Consider the following 24,144-nt stretch of genomic DNA (forward strand, 5'->3'; position numbering starts at 1 on the left):
CCTGGCACTGACACACACTCTTCCCTCTTCTGTCCTTCCCATCAGGCAAGGGGATGGGACAAGTCAGCTCAGCTCAGGGTCAACAGGACACATGTACATCCTCCGTGCTGCTCTCCAGCCTCTCTGGCCATCCCCCATGGTCTAGAAAGGACGTCCCACAGCAAGATGCATGTCCCAGGCAGCAGCAGATCTGCTGTCCCAGAGCTGGGACATGGTGACTGTGAGCAAAACCCAGGGTGCTGGGCAGCACAATCCCCCAGGCACCCCACCAACAGGGCAACGTCCCTGGGTGGGCTTGAACCACCAACCTTTCGGTTAACAGCCGAATGCGCTACCTGCTGCGCCACAGAGACCCCCACCTGGTGCTCTCCTGGGGCAGCTCCAGTGTCCAGTTCCCGGTACTGCAGGAATGGGAATGTCCCTGATCCCAGGCACGTCCCCAGCCCCAGGGAAGGGGACACTGCCATTTGCCCACTGCCAGGTGCTGGTGGGCAGAGCAGTGCAGAGGGAGGCCTAATACCTAGGTGAGGGGCTGTGGGCAGCTCCCTGCCCGGGATCGGCTCTGCCTGCTTTCATGGCCCTTCCAATGCACATCCCGGGGGGGCAACTGGAGCTGTGGGCCCATCACCCTGGGGAGGGCATTTTCCTCACCCCATTTGCTCCTGCTGCTGGCATTGAAGACAGGTGTGACACACACAGCAGTGCTGCACGGGGTGGCAGAGGTGACTCGGGGAAGGGGTTTGCTCCTCTCCATTGACCCTGCCTGGGAGGGCCAGAGTGTGGGAGCAGCACCTGCAGCAAGAGTCTCCTCCTGCCCCCATCAACCGCAGATATGTTGAAGGGGCAGCACTCCATGGTGCAGCCCTGGTCCAGGACCAGTCCCAGCTGAGAGGGAATCTCAACTTCCCCCATCCCAGCCTGTGGCCCAGCAGGAGGGTTCAAATGCTGCTTTCCGCTGAGGCTATCAGGGCACCAGGGGCCAAGAGGGCTGTGCTTGTCAGAGGCACATCATGGGAGAAGAGTATGTCCCACCCCTCAGCAGACTCTTAGGGGATATAGCTTATTGAAGAGCATCTACTTTGCATGCAGGAGGTCCTGGGTTCAATCCCCAGCATCTCCAGGGGAAGCTTTTGTCCTGAATCTCCATCCCTCCCCCGCAACAAGGGTGAGGGCTAGGAACAGGGTACATTGCTCCTCTCCAAAATTTGTAGGCTTGCCCTCTGACAGGGTGTCCTGTGGGAAGTGGAGCTCCCCATGTGGGAAGAGCCCAGGCAGATCATCAGAAAGCCTGCCCAGGTGAAATGACATCATTATGTCACTACTATTGCAACACCCTGACTGGCCAGCAGTAGGTAACAGGCAGGAGCTGGGAGGTCATCAAGTGCATCTCAGGAGAGATGGCAGCTCTGTGAGACAAGAGTCAGTAGCATGCATGAAGGTGAGAGGACTGGATGCTGGCTGGGAGGTTATTTCAGCTGCAGCAGCAGGATTGCCCTGGGCAGGCAGACAGGCACTGTGAGGGCATCAGGCTCATCAGATGCACCTGACCAGGGGAGGTGAGAGCTCAGCAGGAGGGGAGAGGGGAGGCAGGTGGAGGTGCCAGCTGGGACATCACTGGTGAATCACTCCTGTCCCAGCAGCTCCTGGCCAGCAGCAGGTGAGCAGGCACTGGGGTCACTGCAGGCAACAGGAGCTGTGGGCAGGCATGTGAGGTCATCAAGGGCATGACAAAGCCCAGAAGGTAGCCATGAGAGCCTGGAGGGAGGAATGAGGGAGGGCAGGTAACTGTGACACCACTGGAATATTGATTGTGAGGTCACTTCTATGACTACAGCCTGATTGGCCAGCAGCAGGCAGGCAGGCATTTACCGTGAGGTCATCAAGGGCAGGAGATAGCCCCCAGGAGAGAGGAGAGCTCCTGAAGAGGGGAGAGGCAGAGGTGGATAAAGGTGACATGGCTGGGACCTTCTTTGCAAGGTCACTCTATTGCAGCAATCTGATTGGGCAGCAAGCTGGCAGGCACTGTGAGGTCAGGAATCAGGTCAGAAAACCTTCCCCATGGAGAGGAGATCTCGGGGGAGGGGAGAGGGAGAGATGAGTTAGAGCGATGTGTTGGATGTTTATCGTGAGGTCAATTCCTTGCATCAACCAGATTGGCCATTAGCTTGTAGGTGAGCAGGGAGGTGTAGTGAGGTCATCAAGAACATCAGAAAACTCCCGCCAGCAGAAAGGAGAGCTCAGGGGGAGGGGAGAGGGACAGGCAGGTAAGGAGGGACAATGCTGGAATGAGGATGTCACTTCTTTTGCACTGTGGTAAGATCTTTGGAATTAAAGTTACAGCTATGATACAAGGATGATGTTCAGATTTGTCCGATATAGTCCTATATCAACAGAAATGGATCATGCATGCTCTGGAGTGGTCACATAGGACCATGGGCCAGCCAGATTATAAGGATTCACTGGAAAAATCCCATTCAGGGATTCTCACCCAGTTTAGCTGAAGATGCTGTTGCAAGGGCACCTGTGATAGAGACTACCATCAACATCTGGACAGCGACCAGCAATCCTCTTCAAGAGGTTTGGTTTCCGCACATGGGCATCACCCTAAGCAAAAGATCCCGAAGAATTAGACTTCTGTTTTAGACCAACACTCTGACCATGAATGTCTGTGAAGAACATGGATTGTTTTGATCCATCACCTTTTGGTTATGGACCCGGGCTCTTGCGCTGTGTCCCTCTGCTCCTCTTGCAGGCTCTGCATGGAGCATCAGAGCAGGGACACAGTTTCCTATAGCCAAGGCAAGAGATTCGGTTGCGGGTCTGGTCTTGAGCCTGGCAAACATCTCCCAGGGATGCTGAAGACATCATCCTGATGATGGAACAGGGCCACATCTTCATGTTTTCACTCTTTGTCCATCTCTGGCCCATGTCCACATGTGTCTGTGTGGTGACATTTCTGCAGCTGAGCAGAGGGGGTCCCTGCACCAGACCTCAGGGAGAGCATGTCCTTCAGGTGGGGGCTGAGCCTGGCCCCAGAGCCCCCAGGGTCACCCCATCCCTGCCCCACTGCTTCAGGGATGTGCTGGTGACACCATCATTGTCACCATCAGCAGCATTGGTTTTTTGTCCTCACGTCCACACTGGGGATCGAGTCCCTTCCCACAATTGCTTCCCAGCTCTGCACGCACAGCCCAGCCATCCCACAAGGTCCCCAGCACCAGTGCTCTGGCCGGGAGAGGAGCAGAGATGTCCCCAGCCCCGGGCCACGCTGCTGCCCATGGAGGAGCTCCCAGTGGGGCACGGGGAAACGCTGCCACAGGAGAGGGTGCTGGTGACAGCCGCTGGCTCCCTCCTCTCCTCGAGGGCAGGATCCCGCTGTTTGCAGCACTACCGAGCTGTGGCTGTTCCCAGCAGGGAGCCCGGCTTTGCCCTGACCCGGCTGGGGGGATGGAGGGGGCTCACACAGCCCCACTGCCAGGCTGTGGCTTGGCTGCTGGGGCAGAGGAGAGCTGCCCCTCCTGGGACCCAGAGCTGAAACCCTCCTGTGAAGCAGAGCCAGCGCTGGGCAGCACTGGGACTGGGGGCATTATCCTCTGCCTCCCTGAGAGAGGCACCAGACCCTGGGCAGAGACATCTGATTTTGTCTCCTGGCCTGATGGTGCCTGTTGTGGGGGAGAGGCGAGCTGTGCTGGGGCAGCTGGGCAGGGAGAGCTGATGGCAGTCGCGTGGCCCCATGCTTTCCTGTGCCTGCCAAGGCTGAACTCAGTAAATGAGTGGAGGATGGATGCAGAAGTGGTGGGGTGGGGGGATGAGAAAAGGAAGGAAAGAGAAAAATGCAAGGCAAAAAGTAGGGAACAGGAAAGGAAATGAGCCAGGGTGAAGGCGGAGTGTGTTTTTGTGCGCTTGGCCTTAGCCCCGCTGCCCACCAGTGTGTGGCACGGGGAATCCATCAGGAAGAGCCAGCGGGGTCCGGAGACTCCCCCCGGCTGGAGGAGGAAGGGCAGTTTGGGTGCCAGATGCTGCACAGCTGTCGAACCCTCCTCCCCACTCAGCTCCTGTGTGAGAGGTTTCTCACCTGTGGGTGCTGGGGCGCAGTTGGTTAAAACCCGGCCTAGGACCAGGGATCCTCCCTCACCTCCCATCAGCAACTGCTTTAGGAGTGGACATGAAATCTTCTCTCCATGGAAATATGCCCTTGTGAGCATCCTCAGGGATGGGCCTGTCCCAAGGCTGGAGGCTGAACTGTGACTTTGGGCTGGAGCCCACATATTGTGGTGGTCCCTTCTCCAGCCCACTGCCCTCTCCCTCTTCTGCCTGCTGCTAGGCTGAAGGAAATGTCCCCTCCTGTCACTGACTGCTCCCGTCCCCTGTGTCTGCACACAGATATTCCCCTGCACAGACCCAAGCTGGTGCCCCAGATGAGGCAGCTCCTTCTTCTGCCCTTGCAGCCCATCAGCGGGAGGGCAGAGGGGTGGGGGTGGATGGGAGCAGGAGAGGGGTCCCAGCACTGCCCACAGCCCTGGTGCCTCACAGCCCCTGCCAGGAAGGAGCCAGCTCTGGGCTGTGCCAGGAGTGCTCGGGGGTCCGTGAGGGCCACGGGAGCCAGGAGCAGCCCCTGGAAATGGGAGACCCTGTGGAGCCACAGGAGGGGAAATCACAGCCCCGGCACCCCAACAAGCTGCTCTGCGCCATGTGCAGGGTCAGTGGGAAGCAGAGCTGCCTCCCAACTGCTGTGGGGAGGTGATCCCCAGGCAATGAGTCCCTCTGGGGCTGGCTGGGGTGTTCAGGGCTCTGCTGTCACCTCCAGGCTCACTGCTGTGGGGCCACAGCCCAGGACCAACCCTGTCACTGCCTCTCGGTGGTGGCATCCTTGCCTGGGACCAGTGTTGCCGTGCTCTCGCCCGGACCCACGGTGCCACCAGGAGAGCGCTGCAGCCTCCTCTACTGCAGGGTCACAAAGCACAGACCTCAATGTGAGAGATGCTAAAATGGCGTTTATTGTGGGCTGCGTGCAAGCTTACATACAGGTGCACTTCGTTTCCACCCCTAGGCTGCGCGTCACACCGCGTGATCTTCCGCTACGCCTAGTCTACTGCTTCTCATGCAAATATCTGGTCTTATGCAGTTTCCCAAGATCCACCACATCTCCCCCCCTTTCTAGAACCTCTTTTTCCTGTACTATTAATTGATATACTCTATGCTCATGTCTATCAAGCAGTTAAGCCGTACATGCCGTAAGCAATAATTCAGAATTAGCAAGCCGCAGCATATCGCTATTACTACTGTGAGTGCTATCAAGCCTAGTGTTATAAGCCATTTCTAATCAAACCATGACAAGATCCACGCCCCTGTGTTGACTTGTTCCCCGTCAGGAAAGTCTCTGTCGGCCCCGCCTCGGGGTTGAACGGGATGCAGTAGTGAGCTGCTCCGTGCGCCTGTGCTCATCTCCTCCAGTATGACTCTGCGGCCCCCGGAATCATGAAGCCGGCGATAAACATCAATGCAGCCATGCAGCAGCATCCCGTCTGGCGTCGCCCTGTTCAGGATGGAATCTCACCAAGAATGATTAGTTACACCCCAGACCCTTCCATACGCGCATTTAAGTCAGGTCTTATGCATTTCATTGGAACCCATCTTATCTGCTCCTCCCGTTTTACCGCAGCATACCCTCTTCCCTGTGATATCCACAAGAGAAGCAACGCTGTGGTCCCTTTCTCATCTGGTCCACCGCCGTGACAAGAGCCTGCGCTGCTGCTGTTCCCTGATTCTGTTTTTGCAGTACCGTGCGGATGACAACCGAAAGTGGTGTTCCTTTAGGGATCGTTTTCAGGATGTCCTGCGTCATGGCGTCACTCTGCTGCCAGAGGCACTCCATCATGACCGGACCCTGGGCCTCAGGGGGCAAGTCTGACTCTGCAATGGCCCGCTGGAGCCTGTCACAGAATTCAGTGAAGCTCTCTGCGTGTGTCTGTTTTATCTTTGTCCAGGGTGGCTCTACCTTTACTAGCTTCCCGAGTTCTTCATACACGGCCCGCGAAGCCTCTGTTGTGGCCATGACCTCCCGGCCTCTGAGAGCTGTCGCTTGCTGGTTCGGGGATGCGAGGTTTGCACCTCGCCCCACCAAGCGATCCAGTGTGGTACCTGCTAGGTGGTGGTTCGGGTTCCCGGCGGCAGCTGCAGCTAGGGTGGCACAATGGCCTTGCCATGCCTCCTTCCACAGCATCCAATGCGTGGGTGACAGTATCGCCCTCGCCAGCTGCCGTAGGTCGTAAGGCGTACACGCCTGGGCATGCTCACTATCCAACAACATCTGGGTTTGCTGATGTTTCAGCCCGTTCTCTTTCACCGAGGTCATCAGACTCTGTACTATCTTGGGCTTGAGCGCCACCCACTGGACCCCTTCCCCTGGTACTGCCCTTACGGGGCAGACTTGCGGCACTTGCTCGAACCGTAAGCCCTGAGGGGCACATGAATCGGCTATTAGCTGCCAGTCAGTGAGTGGTATGGACTTGGCAGGGGCCGCTCCCCTTTTTGCTCCGCTGAGCAGGTCCCTCTGTTTTTCGACCTCCCGCCTTATTTCCTCTAATGCACGCAATAGGGTGTCGACCAGGGATGTTGTTACTTCTTCTCCGCCCTTCGGCTTCCCTTTCGGCTGTGTCTCTCCTATTGCACACCCCCGCAGCCTGCGCGTAACTTCTCGCAAGCCCCCGCCTTCCTCGTCGCTGCTATCTTCTCCGCTCTCCTCCTCAACCGGCAATCTCACCCGAACCTTCCTCCCTCCTTTCAAGGTCGAACTCTGGTCTCTCCGCTCTGATTGGCCGTTACCCTTCCTCCCTCGCTGCAGTGCCTGACTCTCCCTGCCTACAGCACCCTCCTCTGCCGGGGCCCACGGCAGCAGGGTCCTATCTTCCTCACTAAGCGTCTTCCTCAAAACTGCGCCAGGCACGCAATCCTCGGGGTCGGTCCCGTCTACCCCCCATCCCTCTCTGTCTTGTGCGAGATCTTGCCAGGAATACACCGGAGGCGGCTCCTGGGATTCCACCGGTAGGATCACTGGAACCTCCCCGCCCCCACTCTCCCGTTCTTTGGCCGGGGCCTCCCTCGCGCTCCGCAGGAGCATTCTTATCAGCCCCCACACCTTTAAATCCTTCGCGGATCCCCCGTTCATCGGGGACTCCGCCAGCGCTGCTGTGCACTGCAGCCACAGTTCCTCCCGCAGGATCTCCATAGGAGAAGTAATCGCTCCCTCCTTTACGAGCCTCTCTACACACGCTCGTATCGCGCTCGCCTTCAGCGGTGCCCGCCATTCCTTGGCGCAGGCCATCACTACCTTACATATAGCCTCCATGGTTCCGGATCCGGATCCCTTCCTCACGCTCCCGGCGCCTGCGCCGGCCGAGCCACCTCCTCGGTATCACGTCGGGGTCACCACTTGTTACCGTTCTCGTTCTTACCGAGGAGGCACGGGGCCTTCCCCCAGACCCCGGACCATCACCACACAGACACCAATATGAGGAGTGGCAAAATGGCGTTTAATGAAGCGCGTCCTACTCTATTATAAAGCTGTAAAGCCCCGCCTTCTTTTCCGGCAGCAGTGCTCCGCCCGTTACAACCTTCCCATGTTCCGCCCCGCAGTGCCTCCCTGCTCATCCTTTTTCCTCCACAGACCTCTTATAATCCAAATACTCTAAGCTGCATATTTATATGTATTTCACAAGAGATCTGGGATATCTTTGGTTAAACATGGGACAGGAAAGCCCACATCAAATAAGGGATGGAAATCATGGAGAATATATATATTAAAAAAAAAAAAAGAAGAAAGAAAGAAAGAGAAAAGACAAAGCATTCTGTAAACATTAAAATTTATTCCACTTTTCTTTGTATTTCCCAGTACCTGTGAATTACCTTTGATATTAGCTTCCATGGGTTTTCTTTCTCAGATAGCCTGTATTTCAACTGCAGAAGATGGTGCTTCTGAGCCCTTGTTTTTATGCTTTCCAATTTTACTTGTACAAAGAAGTTACCATTAAACAGAAATGCATGGGGCTTTTTTTGCTTCATACACTGTCATTCTAAAAGTAGTACAGACTTACATTAACTCTCGTTCAGTATACCATAGTAATCACAGATGTAGCTTTTCCATTTTTCATTTCTTTTCATCCAAAAGGCTGTATTCGATATTATAAAGTACATTTATGAATACTTGGGAAAAGACCCATCTGTTTCCTTTCTGAAGTATATCTGAAAAATTAGAAGTGGTGAATGAATATTTGGGATGGCAATATCTGGGACCCCGATGAACTCCCCAGTTCGGAGTCAGACACTGAGCCTGAGGGGGAGGCAGCTGCCCGGCCGGTGGCAGAGCAGCGGATCACCGGACTGAATGCAGCCAGTCTGAAGGGACCACAACTCCTGGCGATTTTAAAGCATTGGAGCTGCAGGATACGCAGGGACGCTACAGGCAGCAGCCCCGCGAAGGGTTGTCAGAGTGGCTGTAAAGGCTGTGGGATGATGGGGCAGATGCAGTTCATTTACTAGAGAGGAGCTCGATCAGATGGAGGCTCTGCCCCAGGGTCCCAGGCTGCACAACACTCTCTGCACCCTGCACCAGCAAAACCAAAACGTTTCCCCTCCCTAATGGAGTGGGTGCTAGGTGCAGTTGTTTAACCTGGCCAACTGCCACGGTCATCGATGGTGGGCTCACCGCGTGGACTACTGTCGCAGCAGGGTTAAACCAGCTGTGGCATTTAGGAATGTTGTCTGGAATTTATTCCCCCTGAGTTTTTGGGACTGGATCAGATCCCCATGAGCAAAACCATCCAGACTAAGATGCTGCAAACTGCCCCTCCCCATTCTGCACAGGACTCCGTCCCACCAAGGAGGCTCAGTAACCATGAGTGGCCTAAGCGGGGACGATGTGCAAGACTCGCCTATGCAATTAAAACTGGCGATGAGCAAAGCAGACCCCATTAGGGTTTTTGCGTTGGTGGTCCTAATCTGAGAGTTTCCTGAATATGCTACATACTTCTGGGGGTTTGACCACAGGTATGAAACACTGGTGCTGGCTGACATTCAAGATCTTTTCACGATACAAAAAGCATCAACATTTATTTCATGGCATTGGATATAAACAAAGAGAAAATGAGAATCCCTTGTGCAGTTCTGGTCTCCCACCTCAAGAAGGAAAAGTAGGACTAGGAAAAGGGAAGGGAAAGTTGATGAAGGCAGCAAGACGAATTTCATCACCCATGACATTAGTTACTCCTGTCACACCTTCAACTGACCAGGTTCTGAAATGGATCCTCCCAACCGTACCATAGTGGGAAAATTCTTCCTGAAGGCCTTTTCAGTCACTCCTCAAATGCAAATCCTCTTCTTCACACTGCCAGGGGTGATTTATCTGCTCACTGCCATGGGGAATATGGTCATGATAGCCATCATTTGGCTCAACCAGTTCCACACCAGCGTATCTCTTCCCCAGCAGCTTCTCCTTCCCAGATATTTGGTTCCCTTTGCCCCTAAAAGGTTTGTCGGCCTCATCTTGGAGATTAAGACCATCCCACGGCTGCTTGCCAGATCCAGACCTTCCTTTCTATCTTCCTGGGCACAGCTGAGTTCAACCTGCTTGTTGTGATGTCTTTTGATTGCTGTGGGGCCATTTGCAACCCATTGCACTGTATCATCTTTATGAAGCCCTGGCTGTGCTTCACACTCATCTTTATCCATTGGGTGATGGCATCTCTATCCTTGCTCAGCCCCACCATTTTATATACCAAGGTACCCTGTGTCCCCAGTAAAGAGACTCTTTCTTCTGTGGCCTCATCCCTTTGATGAGAGCAACCTGCATGGGCACCAGCTACCTTCAAACATGAGCTTTGTTCCCTTCTCTGCTATGTTGCTGAGCTCCTTCACACTGACCCCTGTGGCTTATGTGTGCACTAGATGCACTATCCTGAGAATACCCTCTGGGAAAGCCATAAGAAGCCTTCTTCACCTGCATATCTCACACTGCCATAGTCACTGCTGCATATGGTATCTCCATTTTTGACTATGTGGGACCTGAATACAGCAAATCCCTTGAACCAACCAAAGCCTGATAAAAGGGTTCAAGAGGGATACTCCCATGGTGAGCAGAGAAGCTGCTTTGCTGTAAGCTCTCAGCAGCTTTGCAGGTTCCTCTAAGAAAGCACATTCAGGAGAAGCATGATTTTAGGTGACAGCCAGCAGACTAAGAACACAGTCTGTGGAGAAGCTCTGTTTCACTGCTTAAAACCCATCATCTTCTCCTCCTGCCCTTGCACTCTTGAAGCATCCTATCTGTGGAGTCATCTGCTCCTTTCCTTTATATGTCTAAAACCAAATGCAAAGGTGGAGGGAAAAAGGTCAGTATTTATTGCTTATGTTTTCTTTGGACTTCCTTCTGTTGGGCATGTTCTTTGGTTTGAAAAAGAAATTAGCTACTACATTAATTAAGAGGGTGGAGACAGAAATAGTGAGTTTCATCAACTTCATTAGAGGTGTCTGTGAGCAGCTGGTGTCTGTACTCGTTTTCCCTTGGTCCCTATATAGTCAACAAAGAGAGAGCTGGGTCCTCCCAGACTGTAATTGACAGGTGAAAGAAGTGTTACCAGTCTCTTCCAGACACTCTTCTCTCTCTCTCTCTCTGCACTGACAAGATGGGAGGAAGCTAACTTGCTCAAATCGAAGCGCCCAACTTCTAAAATATAACCCTGCTTAGTATTTTTTTGTTGTTGTTGTTCCAGACCCTTCCTATTTCAAATAATCAAAAGGACAGCCTTTAAGTTCTTTAAGATGAGAAGATTTCACCCTTCCCCTAAAGGGAAAGCAAGGCATTTAGGTCAGGAATTTTAATAACAATGTTTCCTCAATGCTTCTGGAGAAACAGAGCGGAAGAAGCTGTGGAAGAAAGCAGGGGATTACAGAAGAGATGCTCAGTACCGGCTTGTTTTGAAAGCAACACCCTCACAGAAGTTCCAAGTCAAAAAAGGCAAAGACTGAAAAGTAGAAGGAATAACTTTCAACATACTTATCTACATGGATGGACTGGCATCTGCAGATAATAGTAAGTATTTTTGCTGGGAGATTAGGTTGGCTTTTGAAACACAGATGTGATGGATGTTTGCAATAGGTCAAAGTGAACAGAGAATTTCCCAGGCATGGCATGAAATAGTTCACAACCTCTTTACAATACTGTGCTCATGAGAAAGAATCCTTTGTGAGTGGCTGGAAAAGGTAGAAAGAAGACAGTAAAATCTCTGAGGCCTCTCAGTGAAATGTGAAGCAGAGAAATCTGGGTGTGATGCATGGCTGAGAGGAATATTTCTGTCTGTGTTACATAGGAAGCAAGCAAGGGAGCAAAGAAGGAAGGATCTACCCTCCCATCGAGACTGTGAAATTCTCACACTTGCTTCTTCGTGCTCCTGTCTCAGCAGGACGTACTGAAATTGGGCATGGGAGCAGGAAATGAAACTGTGGTTGCTGAGTTCATCCTGGAGGGTTTCTCAGGGCTTGATCAAAGGCTACAGCTGTTTCTCTCCCTGATCCTTCTACTCATATACCTGACAACAGTGACAGGGAACACAACGATTATTTTCCTTGTGTGTGTGGCTCACCGCCTGCAAACCCCCATGTACTTTTTCATCAGCAATCTGGCATTCCTGGAAATCTGGTTCACATCCTCCACAACCATCAAACTGTTGGTGATTCTGAGCTCTGGTAGGAGAACAATCTCATTAAGCAGCTGCTTTGCCCAATGCTATTTCTATTTTGCCCTGGGTTGTACAGAGTTTGCTCTCCTTGTTGTCATGTCCTTTGACTGCTATGTTGCCATCTGCCAACCTTTGCATTATGCTGCCATCATGAAGCAGCAGCTCTGCACCCACGTGGTTGTTGCTACTTGGGTCATAAGCTTCACACTCTCAAGTTACCGCCTGGTCTTCCTCTCAAAGCTGACCTTCTGTGGCCCCAACAAGATCCACCACTTTTTTTGTGACAACTCCCCCCTATTCAAACTGTCCTGCTCTGACACCAGCCTGCTTTGGAAAGCAGACTCCATTCTGATATCATTTGCATTGCTGGGTTCCTTATGTTTAATCCTGGTGTCCTACGTGCGCATCTTCCACTGTATTATGCACATGCCAGCAGCATCTGGGAGGAAGAAAGCTTTTGCTACATGTTCTTCCCATCTCACTGCCTTAGTCATCGCATATGGAAGCTGCATTGTTCTCTATGCACAGCCCTCAGAAAGGGTTTCCTTGGAGACTAACGCAGTTGTAGCTTTGCTGAACACTGTCCTGTACCCCTTCTTAAACCCCTTCATCTACAGTTTCAGAAACAAGACTGTGAAGCTGGCCCTGGAGGAAGCCCTTGGCCGTGCAAAGGTTTGGCTTTTCCCCCGGTCATGATGCTTTTCATGACAGCAATTCTAATTATGTTTCATGTATTGTATCACACACACACATATATATAGCTATTAAATACAGGTGCTTCAGGAGATTTATTTTCTTGTTGGATTGTAGTAGTGAAAGGAGGGAACGTAAATTGTGTGTCTTGGTTGCAGGGTATTATTATAAACAAAATCTAAAAAATATTAATAAAATGTTGAACACACACATTGCTGGGACTGGGACATAGACTGCCAGTGCATGCTGACACAAGGAAGTTTTCATAAGTCATCTCAGGAAATTTAGCTGAAAACTCTGAGGACAATGTCCAAGGGGTGTTGAGGAAACCTCAAAACATCTTCTCTCCCTGAATAAGAGAAGACGCTAAGCACAAAAATTAAGCTCAGACATTACAATGGGTTCAAATTCATTGGATTCAAATCCATACTACACTTCTCAGTTTCATTAGTGTGATGAAGACAGCATCATTGATTTGCCAGTGATAGCATGCAGACTATAGCTTTTTTTATTCACTTTGGAGGGAGATTTCTTAAAAATGCATATTTTCGTAACATACTGTCAGTTTGTCCACTATTAAAAGCCTAGCTTTATCTCCACTGGTAACTCCAGGATGCATTCTCCTGAAGGAAAAAAAAAAAAGAATGTATTTCTTCTTGGATAATTAGGCATTTTCTACCTTCTTTTTCTTTGTTGAAGGAGTATTTCATCATCAAGATTTTTTTCAAATAAACTATGTATGCTTCTATCACACTTTTTTCTTCTTGTCCATCAATGAAATTATATATTCCCCCCTTATTTTACACTTCTGTTTCTATCCATATCTTTACATGGCAAAGTGATGGGCAGTAGCATGTACAATTGATAAAAGGAAACATATTTTGGAGAAATAATCAGCACACAGAGATCCCTTTTCTCCTTTTATTTTGCAGTCCACAGGGAAAAACAAGGCACAGGGGAAGGGAAAGCACTGCCATTGCTTTACTCCTTTGCAGTTGTTTCTAATCAGCATTTCATTTTGTTAGGGCCTCTGAGGAGCAGAATTACTGTTCACAGCTCTTTTAAACTTTGTGTGTGAGCGTCCCATTTCCGAAGGGAATTCTACAAGGGTGAACTCTTTTTAGGAAAACTGGGTCCAGTTCATCTCTGCAGCCCGTCTCCTCACGTGGGACCCCAGGGAAGATATGGCATTTTGGGTGACCAAAGCTCAGCCCAGTAGAGCACCTGGGCACTCTTGGGCAGCTCAGTCGTCTTGCTCTGGCTGGGTCCTTGTGCACCACAGTGAAGGATGTGGTGGCCCTGGGTCTTCCCATCTAGGCCCACAGCTCCACCAGCAACACAGGGTTAGGGTATGCAGGCAGACGCCTAGGCTCTGCCTCGGGACTGAGATAAGTGAACAGGGCGTGAGAAACTAGTGGCTATGAGAAATCATTGGACACTGCAGGGAACAGAATGAGACCCTGCCAAGTTCCAGACAGCATGGTGAGCGATGGCTAGATTTCAGCGGTGGTTAAGGGAGAGTTATATGAGAAAAGGACAAGCTTCACACATAACTGGTGTATTGGGGATCCTCCGGGGAGCAGACTCTTGCAGCACCAGCAGTACCGAGGTAACGATATCAGAAGCACCATATGAGCCAGGGGTTACCTAGCTAACAGTACCAGAAATATTAAACTTGAGTACGTAGGCAGTAAAACTGGCACCAATGAAGAAAAAAAATACTTAGAGATGGGCTGTTTATTTCAAAGGGGATAAAGCTGGAGAAAGGGAGGGATCAAGCTGCATCATGGAAGAAGCAGCATGGGAAAATGGAGGCAGAGGGAATAAAAGGGGCCAGTCATGTGTAAGCAAGCTGCTGGCAGGGACCCTTGTCTGGCCAGGCTGTGTACCTGCTCTCTGCGGTGTAGCCTATCATTGTATTAAATCCTTTTCCTAGCTCTTTTCTGGGTGAGCGTGCTCGCTGTTCTGCGTGAGTGCATGTGTGGAAGGCTTGCAGACGTCAAGGCAGCCAGCTACCAGAGACACCCGTGCGAGGGTGCGTGTGAGGTCTCCTGCAAGCTCTGAGTCTGATTAGCTGGTGAGCAAGAACAGGACCAGACCGTTTGTATCGTTCATGTTTATGAGTGCTGCTCATGTCTCCGTGGTGCCTGTAAAGGTACTGTGCCCCTGCCGGAGTTGATTTTTGGGTGGTCGACCATGTCCGTACAGAGTGTGTGTATGCCTCTTGGAAGTACATGCCCAGCCTCGCTGCTGGCAGGACCAGAGAACTGCAGTAGTCTCCCTTCCAGCAGACCAGGAAGGAGGAATCCGTTTATTCAAAAATCCACTGGATCCAGCGTCCTTTAACAGTGCAGGTCCTGGAGGTGCTGCAGCCACTTGGTCTTGATGTTGAGGTCCCGCTTCTCCATCAACTTGTGGTTCCCAAAGGGCACAGAGGCTTAGGCTTTGGGGTTGCAGTGTGAAGGACCAGCTTTGGCACACGTCCTTCTAGTTCCCCACTATTGATTTAAGCAATACAAATACAGAGATTTTATAACCGTTTGGGTCAGTGATCCCCTAGAGTCAAAGGGAGTTTTGTTTTGTTTGTTTTGTTTTCTGATCAGACTTTCTGTCTGCCAGCCTTTATCGTAAAAGTGGCTGGGGTTGGACAGGCAGTGCCATATGATCTACCCTCCATTTCTAAACCATCCACAGAAAGTAGCACTACTTAGTCAAGCTAAATAGCAGGGGCAATGGCCACTGTTTTGTTGGTGGTGCATAAACAGGACAGTTGTGCTGAGCAAAACTCCATTGTCTGAGGATCTGCTACACATTACTAAACACATCTTCATCATGTCCAAGGGTAAAAAAAAAGCTGGGGGATATTTAAGCCAAAAAACTATCTCAGATATCTCAAGACCTGTTTTCTCCTTTTACACAACAAACATTATTCTCATGTTAAGGATGGCAGGAAGGTATTTGGGTGGAGAAACTTTTCTGAGCTCTGTCAGGCATTGCACAAACATCTCCATAGCTGCATTATTGACATTTCTGCCTGCTGCGAGACTGCAGATAACATGGGCACAAGAGGAAGGTGCCCTAGCTGCAAGCTGATGTGTAGATCTGGGGCATTACAAGGCCCTGGCTGTTAGTCTTTAGATGGTTTGTCCAGGATTTTGTGAGAGAGGTGCCCAGTCTGCATGGAAAAGCACCACAAATGTAAAAGCCGGGAATGCTTTTTGTATCGTGAAAAGATCTTGAACGTCAGCCAGCACCAGTGTTTCACACCTGTGGTTGAACCCCAGAAACAGGGAAGGGCTGTATTTGCTGTGATACGTAACATGTGCAGGAAACTGGGACAAATCATGGTTCTCTCCTGAAGGTAGCACTGGAAGTAGCGTGGGATTAAGAACGGGTGGAAAGGAAAGCGCGGTGAGAAGGGGAGTTCAGGAGGGTCACGAGTCTCGGGGACTTTCTGGGGTTGGCTCCGCCCGCGCCGGCTCCATGGTCTCCATGGCAAGGGACAGTCTGCAAAGCACCACTTCCCATCTCTATGGTCGCCCAGAGGGTCATCCCATCCCTATGGTCAGGTGGCTCCTCTGGGCCGGCCTCCAGTGCTTCTCTATGCTCTCCCGGCAGAGGGACACTCTGGGATCCCCCCTCCAGCCCCTTTCTTGGGCTGCTGATGGAGACCAAATTTCAGGGCCACCCGCTCATGGCGGATAATGCCAAAGGCTGCGATGGCCCCTGGGTTGTTTGCCCACTTCTGAACAAAAGGCCGCGGCCTCCCGGGGCTCCCGTGACGTGCACGTGCGTCCCCTGGCGCAGACTCGCCCAGGACCCGGGGCAGAGCGGGGCCCTGTGGCAGCAGCGCCCCAGCAGCAGCGTTTCCCCGCCGACGCTCCCCTGCAGCACAACTCCCGCAGCCCAGGGCCAGCCCGGCGCCGCTCCCCCTCGCTCCCCGCCCTCCGCCCCGGCCCCGGCCCCGGCCCCGGCCCCGGCCCCGGCCCCGGCCCCGGCCCCGGCCCTGGCCCCGGCCCCGGCCCCGGCCCCGGCCCCGGCCGGCAGCAGCCGCCGCAGGCTCCGCGCACACGAGCACACGCCGGGCCGCAGCATCGCTCCGGGCTCCCTGCGCAGCAGCCGCCAACACCCGCCGCTGCCGCAGCTGCTTCTCCGTGGCCTCGAGAGCGGCGCCGCGGCGGGGCCCAGCGGGGGCGGGGCTGGGGCCGGCGGCACCAGGGGCGGTGCCATGGACACACAGGCCCCACCCCCACAGGGCCGGAAGTGCCGCCTCCTCCCTCGGAGCATGCGCACTGGCGCAGAGGAGGGCGGTGAGGGGCGGGGCGGGGGCAGGGCCGGGGCTGCCCGGGCCCTGCGGGAAGTGAGGGAGGGGGCGAGAGGCAGCTGGTGCCGCGCGGGGCAGCGTCTCCCGGTGCGGGGCCGCCCGGAGCCTCGAGCCGCAGCGCCGGGAGCTGCCACGCCGGGGCCACGGGCCGAGGGCCGCGGGCTGGGCAGAGCGAGTGGCTGTGCGCACGCGGGCAGCTGGCGCCGCCGCAGCCCAGTGTGTGCGAGCAGCTGCTGGGGAAGGCCCTGCCTGGCCTGGGCCGCCTCCGGCCCCGCGGGAGTCCCCGGCTCTTGTGCCCCTTCTCCTGTCAGGCCAGTGACGGCACCAGCTGGGTTTGGGAGCATAACAGTGGCAAAGGAATGATTTTTTGGAAAAAAGACCAAAGTACCTTTCCAGTGTCCTATTCTTTTTGAAAGGACATAGAAAAAACCCTTTGAAACTGCTTTTGCTCTCTGTTCCTGAAGTAGAAGTTTTCCCAAGACTTCCTCTTTGCCTTAGCTGATCTAATACTTTGCCTCTTGCCTTCTGCTGAGTGGGGAAGTGTGTGGCTGAGAAGTTTTTACAGACCTAGTTGCTGAGCCCTGCTTTAGGAGAAAGTTATTTAAGTGGGTGTATGAGTTGCTTTTCCATCTTTTATTTCCTCCCCTCCTTAGACATTTCTACCCTAGATTTGAGTGTTCAAAGCAGAGGTCTGCGCAACACCTCTGAGTGTCTCTTGTTTCTTGGAGATGGTTCTTGCAGCATCTTTGTGAAATCTTCAGAGCTTGCGTTTAACCCGCTGTCAAGTCCCTGCAGCTGCTGCCTGCCTCTGCGAGGGTCAGCCCCACATCTGGCGTCAGGGTCCCCGCGCTCCTCCAGTTCTGCTGGTTTAAGTGTTTGTGGGCTGGTGTGAGGAGGCCAATAGCTGGTGCAGGTGTGAGAGCAGTGCAGGCAGAGCAGTCTGTGATCCCCGTGTGTTTAGTGAGCTGGTGCCTGCAGCTCTGCTGGTGCTGCCTCTTCCCCTGTTCAGTCCCCGTCTGCCCCAGGCCCTGAGGTGCCGCAGTCACTGGGTCTCAAAACACGTCTGCAGGTTAACGGTGCTGAACATCGTTTCCCTGCAAGTTTTCTGGAGAAGCTCACTGGCAAGGGAAGGACCCGCTGGTTCAAACGCCCAGAAGAAGGTTTTGGTTGCTGCCAAGTCACTGCTGGGCATTTTGGTGCGCTCAGTTGTCAGCGCTTCCTCCCCTGGCGGCAGCAGCTGCCTGCGCTGTGTCGCCGTGGGGCGAGTGCGGTGCAGTGCCCGCTGCCCTCCCTTGCAGCCAGGTTTCCCACGTGGGGGCCATGGTCAGGTGAGCGCAGCCGCAGCACCCAGCCCGGCTGGGACCCCTGGCAGCATTCTCCCTGTGGCCCGGCCTGCGTGGGGGCAGGGGCAGCCCCAGACCGCTCCATGCAGCCCTGCCTGCTGCAGGGCCAGCCCTGGCCGGGGCGAGGGGGGCGAGGGGGGCCGTGCCCCCTCTGTGATACGGGCTGTGGTCACAGGGGACATCCCGTGTCACGGCGACAGCTGCCCTCTCCTGCATGGTCCTGGCCTCTCCCCACACGTCCCGGCGAGGCCGGGGGAGCCCAGGCGCTGGGGCTGCTCTTGGCAACGCTCTGCTGCGAGGAGCCACCAACCCTGAGCAGGAGCCGGCGAGGGGAGGCTGGGGCAGAGCGGGGCTGCAGTGACGTGTGGAGGAGGAGGAGGAGGAGAGGAGCTGTTTCATTGTCACCTCCTGCTGCGGGGTGACCCAGGGCGAGGAGGACAAAGATGGAGCTCTGGGATACTGGCCACGGGACGCGGCATGGGCAGGTGGTGCCAATGCTCCCCACCCATGGTAAGGCCTTCAGGATCTCCTTCCCGGGAGCTGTCACAGAGACCATTAACTCTGAACACGGCTGTGGAAACCCTGGGCCGGGGGGAGGCTGGGTGGGGCTGGGGGCTGCAGCCAGATCCCCCACTGATGGTCCCCTCTGGCTCAGGTGCCATTGTGGCCAGCAGAACTCCTGGGTGCTGGCCCTGATGTCTGAAAAAGGCTGAGGGATCCTGCAGCTCCTGCTGGGCTCTGAAGAAGCAGATAGAATCACATGGGTTGGAAAGGAATCCTTAGACTTTTCCTCAGCTCAGCAAGACTTTCTGTCTGGGACCCCGAGCACTGCCTCTAATTCCTTCCTGCAGGCTTTGAGCTCAGGGACACATTGTGGATGTCCCATGGTAGGATCTGCATGTCCTAATGCCTCTGTTTCAGCTGCAGACCCCTCGTGGGGGCAGATAAAGGTTGTAGCCTCAAGGCAGTGCCCACCTCAGCTGCTGAGCCCCTGTCAGGGATGGGGTGTGTTTGGGGAGGGGGATGCAGTTCGAATATGCTTGCACTTGTCATCTCCTTGGCTAGGCATGTGCTGAATGGCTGTGAGCTGGCCCCCCCAGAGCATGACATGTCTTTCCCTTATTTTCCAGAGACCGCTGCTGTCTGGGAAGGTGTGTCTGACTACATTGTACGGCAGCTGATGCTGAACCAGGTGGGTCTGTCATCGTGGGCCTGCCCAGGAAAGCCTTCTTCTGGATCTTCTGGATCTGAGGGATGATTTCTCTGCTTTGAGAGGGTGAAGAGGAGGGGGATGAAAACACCTGGAAAGTTCTTCAGAAGAACTTCTCCAAGGCTTCTCCAAAGCTTTTCTGAGTGCTTCGTCTGTCCCATTTGTACAGCAGGATTGGGCAGGGCACTGAGCACCATCCCCATGCGCTGACAAGTCACCAGCCTGTCCACCTGCCAGCCTCATAATTCTTCTCTTGCTTTGTGTTTTCAGGGAGTGAGAGTTATTCGGCTTGGGACCTTTGGTGTTGTAACTGAACGAGTTGGTGTTGGGAAGCATGGTTTCCTGGCTGTTCGCAGACCCGTGTTCTGTCTTTCGAAGACTATTGCAGAGGTTCACGGCCTCACCTATGATAAGGCCCATGCTCCTGGTAAGAAGACAGGCTGAAAGTTTTGCTTTGCCTTGGGACATCTTTGGGGTATGCATAACTGCTGTTCAGCGGTGACTGTTAGAAACCTAGAATTGCTTCCCCAGGTCCTGAGAACAGCTTCAGTTTTTAATTATCATGTCATCATAATGCGCATTACAATTCTACTCCCTCTCTCCCTGACTTGTTTAACAGCTGGCTGCATGCCAGATGTATTGGGGCTGCTGCTTCTCCTCAAATTGAGTTAAAACCTTTGGTCCATGTTTATGCCACACTGGAGGTTGTAAAGTTGAATAAGGGCATTCATGCTGGCTCTTCCATTCTCCTTCTACTTTGAAGTAGGTCAAAGGCAGCTGTAGAGAGACTTGAAATGGAGATGGGGACAATAGTGTGTATGAAAACCCATCAGAGGCCATCTTTGCTGTGATTGCTGGTCATCCCTGTGAGCCCTGCATCTGTAGTGGACATGGGTGATGCCTGTGGGGCAGCAGGAGCTCCGAGTTGTGTTTGGAGTGGGTCTTTCCTTTCAAAGGACTCCACATGTTCTCTGTGATGTCAACATCAGTCTGGCACTTCTTAGAGCTGAGCCTCTGGCACCAAAAGCAGGGATGTTTGCTGTGCAGTTCTGAGGGTGCTGGGGATGGCTGGAAGGATCTGAAGGGGTGTAGTGCAATGCTTGTGTTTTCCTTCTGTCTTTCACCATGTGATGTGGCACAGCTAAATGTCTCCCAACCTGGAATGCACGGAGTGTGAGCACAAGTACCTGGCACCCACTCCGCCCTCTTGGGAAATGGCCCCCTTTCTCCTCTCCTTGTCCTGCCATCGTGCCTCATGATCATACGAGATGGCCAGGCCCTTTCTTTCGATCTCTGTAGGGAAGAAAGCATTGCTGTACACTTGGCACATCCGTTTGCAGAGTACTTTGAACTTCTCCTAGGGAGAGATGACATGAGATTCCTTCAGGAGCTTGACCAGATGTTAAAGAAGACAGCTCTGTAGCAGTGTCTTGCTTGAAGACCTCAAAGCTGCCGACGCTCTGTTTTAGCCTGCTCCGCTAGTGGCTTTGTTCCTCTTTTTCTGCTTCCTGGGTCATAAGCTCTCCGAGCCCCTGAAGTATGCTCGCATAGCCTCGGACATCTCTGTTCCTCGGAAAACAGTGGAGGCTTGCATAGAAGAGACCATGCGTCTTTTCTCCCGCTGCCTGGAGAGTGGGAAGAATGTTGCCCTTGTGTTGAAGGACATTGGCATGCTTGTTATTCAAGGAGTAGATGTGAAAATGAGATTTTACAGAGACTTTCTGAGAAGGCTGAATGGGACGGAGCAGCTGGTAGAAGTTCTTCTTGGGGTAAGTTTTCCATTTCTCCAGCACTACTTGCAGTCCTTTTTTAAATCACAAGTGACTGCAGTTCTATTAGCCTGCCATGACCTGTTTAAGCACATGGACGGTCCTGGCCTAGAGTAATGCCAGCTCCCTAGACTGTTTGTCTTGAGCATTCAGAGGATTTGGCAACACAGACCACCCTGGGAATAACTGTGCTAGGTCCACCCAAAGATTCATCCAGCCCGGGAGCCTGTTTCCATGTGCTGAGGGAAAAAAGTCCAAGGAAAGGGCAGGTCTTGTGTGTTTTTTCCAGGTAGACTTCCCTCCTTCCAGAAAGCCATGGTTTAGTGCCCTTTAGTGGTGACATTTGAACCCATGTGTCATTTGGCTGTGCCTGGGATGGTAAGGCAGTGAGTTCAGCAGTTTCCCCTTAAGCTGTGTAACAATATTTCTGTGTGTCCCTTTGGAAGCTTGGCCTGATCCCTTCATGGGATGCCCTTGATCTCTGGTGTGGTGAGGAATAGTAATGGATCCCTCCTCCCCTTGCCTGGATCAGTGGGGATGTCAGACATCGCTGTGAAATCTCTGTTGACCTCAGTCCTCTCTCTTTGCATCTGGAGGGCCTGAGTGTGTTTCATCTCTCCCAAATGGCAGCTGGTCAGAATATTTATCACTCTCATGCTCTTGCTCTGTAGCGTTTCTAGGTCTGTGTCTGTGTAGGTTTGTTTTTGCAGGGATCATTGCTGAGCCCAGTCTCTGGGCAGGAAGCAGAGGCCCAGGCAGACCAAGGCCCATATGGGACCAGCCCCCTGTTGCTGCTTTTGCTGTGTTGGTCTAGTTGTGCTGACCAGCTCTTCCCAGTGCCCTGGAGTGTCACCAGCATGAAGGGGGTCTTTCTGTCCTAATGTGTGCATCTGCTCGCAGTGAGTGTGTCCCAGAGAGAATCGTTTGAGCCCAATGTCTTTCCCCAGGTCTCTAGTGCAGCTCTGTCCTTCATGCTGGTCTTTCGGGTGCCGCTGGAAAGGTGAGCTGTGAAAGCAGGCTGAGGTGAGCCCCTCGAGGGTTAAGGCAGAGATGCAAGCAGGCTGTAGGCCAGCGCTGCTTCCCAGCTCTGTCTCTTCCTTCTGTCCTAGTGCGTGGTGTCTTTTCAGTCCATTCTCTGGGCCAGGGCCTTTTCTCCAGTCTTTGTTGCAGTGGGTCCCAGAGCAGCTGCCCCTTGAACACACCCCAGAAGTTTGGCCCTCCCAGTTGTTACCCGCTTTGCCTCTCCATTCCTCTATGGTGCAGAGGCAGTTGTCTGAATGTTAGGAGAGACTGTGTGGTTAACCCCACATCAAGCTGGCAGGGAAAATGCAGCCGCCAGGAATCCCAACTAGTGAAATGCCTTCTCGTGTGCTTGCCTCCATCAGCTTCTGCATTAGGAAAGACCTAGTCTCCTGACTGAGTCTCTGGATTCTCAGCCTTGCAAAAAGCCTGACAGTGTTCTTACCCTCTCTCATTAATTTCCCTCCAGCTTCTGTGCTGCATAACTGAGGGACTGTTGAGAGGAGTGGAGAAATTCAGCATTTCAGTGAGGCAGCTTCTTCTCTGAGCAGTGGAAAAGTTTGCTGCCCTTGTGAGCACTGAGATAATTTTCTTGGCATCACCTCACACGTGTCTGTCACTTTGCAGATGCCAGAGATGAGGGATTCAGTCCTCTCAGGCACCAAAACTGCTGCTTCTCAGACCCATTCTGGTCATGTCATCATCTTTCCTGAGCGAGTATGTTTGCTTCTTAGCCCCTGGGAGGCCAAGCGAGCAGCTTCTCATGGCATGTTTGGTAGCATTGTGTTACCAGTGCTTGTGAAGGCTGCTCAGAAATTCATCTGAGAGTAACTCTTTGAAATGTGCATCAAAGTGCAGGTCCCTACTAGTTGCTGGCTTGGGACATTTTCATGTCTTCTGTGAGACCTGCATGAATCAAATGTGTCCTGAATGTGTTTCCTTGGGTCAAAAGTTTTTTTGTGGGAGGCCTATCTAGGCCAAAGTGAAGGCTGTGCCCAGTGGGGTTTTGGCGAGCTCTGTCCTGGCTCCCATCATGCTCAGTGTTTTGTTCCATTACTTGTCTGGGAGATGGAGGTTCCTTTTTACAGATGGATGGACATGAGCTTGGGAGGGCCTGCAAGTGAGTTGGAGGGTGAGACGGGAATTAGAAACGGTGCTGGAAAGCTGTAGGAAAGAAGACTATTGTGTTGTGCCTGGACATGAACATTGAACGGGAGATGGGAGATGGTCAGAACAGCAGCAGAGAGGATCTGGGTTAAAATGAGCTTTCTCATAGGAAGGCTAGGAAAGCTCTCAAAGGGCCTGATGAGGAAGCTCATGCCCCTCTAGGTTCTGGAGGTCTTCACGATGTCACTCAGCTTGCTACTGCACTCCTCCAGCATCTGGCGTAGTCTTCATATTCTGCTTTGGAAAAAGATGGACTTCCCAGTAGCTCCGAAATGCCCCTGTGTCCTCATTATTCACCCAAGGGGCAAAGTAAGTGTGGTGCCCTCCCTTTAGACTGGTTTCTTTTTCCTGTTTCCAGGTACAAGTTTGAGAGTACAGCTAGAAAACCACCTGTGGCACCTGTGAAGCCGACCCGGGAAGAAGAGATGGGAAAAGATGAGTCCAGTGTCAAGAAAGGTAATGAAGCAGCTGGTTCCTGGCAGGGGTTTGTGTCTTCTCCCTCTGTCCTCTTTGGCAGGGCATTGGAGCCAAGGTGACAGTGGGATGTCTCATGTAGCATGAGGCACTAGAGGTGATGCTGCTTACCCAATATGGGAAATCTCAAGTGACTCCTGAGGGAACAAGACCTCGGGGCAGCCCAACACTCCCACCTGCAGCTGATACCTCCAAGTTAAATTTTCCCCCATTTCCACAGGACTCAGTGCCCTGGCGTGCACTGCAAACTGCTCTTATTTTGAGGCGTTGGTGCAGAAGGGAGGCAAACTTGAGAACTGTCCTTGGGCAATGTGAATCCTAAATTGTGCCTGGAGCTGTATGTAATGGAGGGGCTGAGCTATTTCATGGAATCAGTGTATTTTCAAGTGGTGGGAAGAGTCACCTTGAGTAGATA

The 24,144-nt window shown here is 52.9% G+C and overlaps 1 protein-coding gene, 1 long non-coding RNA gene and 1 other non-coding gene across 3 annotated transcripts; 1 reads left to right on the forward strand and 2 right to left on the reverse strand.

Annotated features, from left to right (window-relative positions):
• Positions 1 to 280: 280 nt before the first annotated feature.
• TRNAN-GUU (transfer RNA asparagine (anticodon GUU)) lies at positions 281 to 353 on the reverse strand. Its single transcript has one exon. It is a non-coding gene; the product is annotated as a tRNA-Asn (tRNA).
• Positions 354 to 4,974: 4,621 nt separating this feature from the next.
• Positions 4,975 to 6,809, reverse strand: LOC136993845 (uncharacterized). The gene is made up of 3 exons (XR_010886117.1): positions 6,566 to 6,809; positions 5,668 to 6,058; positions 4,975 to 5,536 (listed from the first exon to the last, which is right to left on the reverse strand). It is a non-coding gene; the product is annotated as an uncharacterized lncRNA (long non-coding RNA).
• Positions 6,810 to 11,471: 4,662 nt separating this feature from the next.
• On the forward strand, positions 11,472 to 12,425 carry LOC136993823 (olfactory receptor 6F1-like). Its single transcript, XM_067308770.1, has one exon. It carries the CDS (start codon positions 11,472 to 11,474, stop codon positions 12,423 to 12,425), a length of 954 nt encoding a protein of 317 aa, XP_067164871.1.
• The last annotated feature ends 11,719 nt before the right edge of the window (positions 12,426 to 24,144 follow it).

Source organism: Apteryx mantelli, chromosome 20 (assembly GCF_036417845.1).
Source record: "Apteryx mantelli isolate bAptMan1 chromosome 20, bAptMan1.hap1, whole genome shotgun sequence".
Lineage (NCBI taxonomy): Eukaryota > Metazoa > Chordata > Aves > Apterygiformes > Apterygidae > Apteryx > Apteryx mantelli.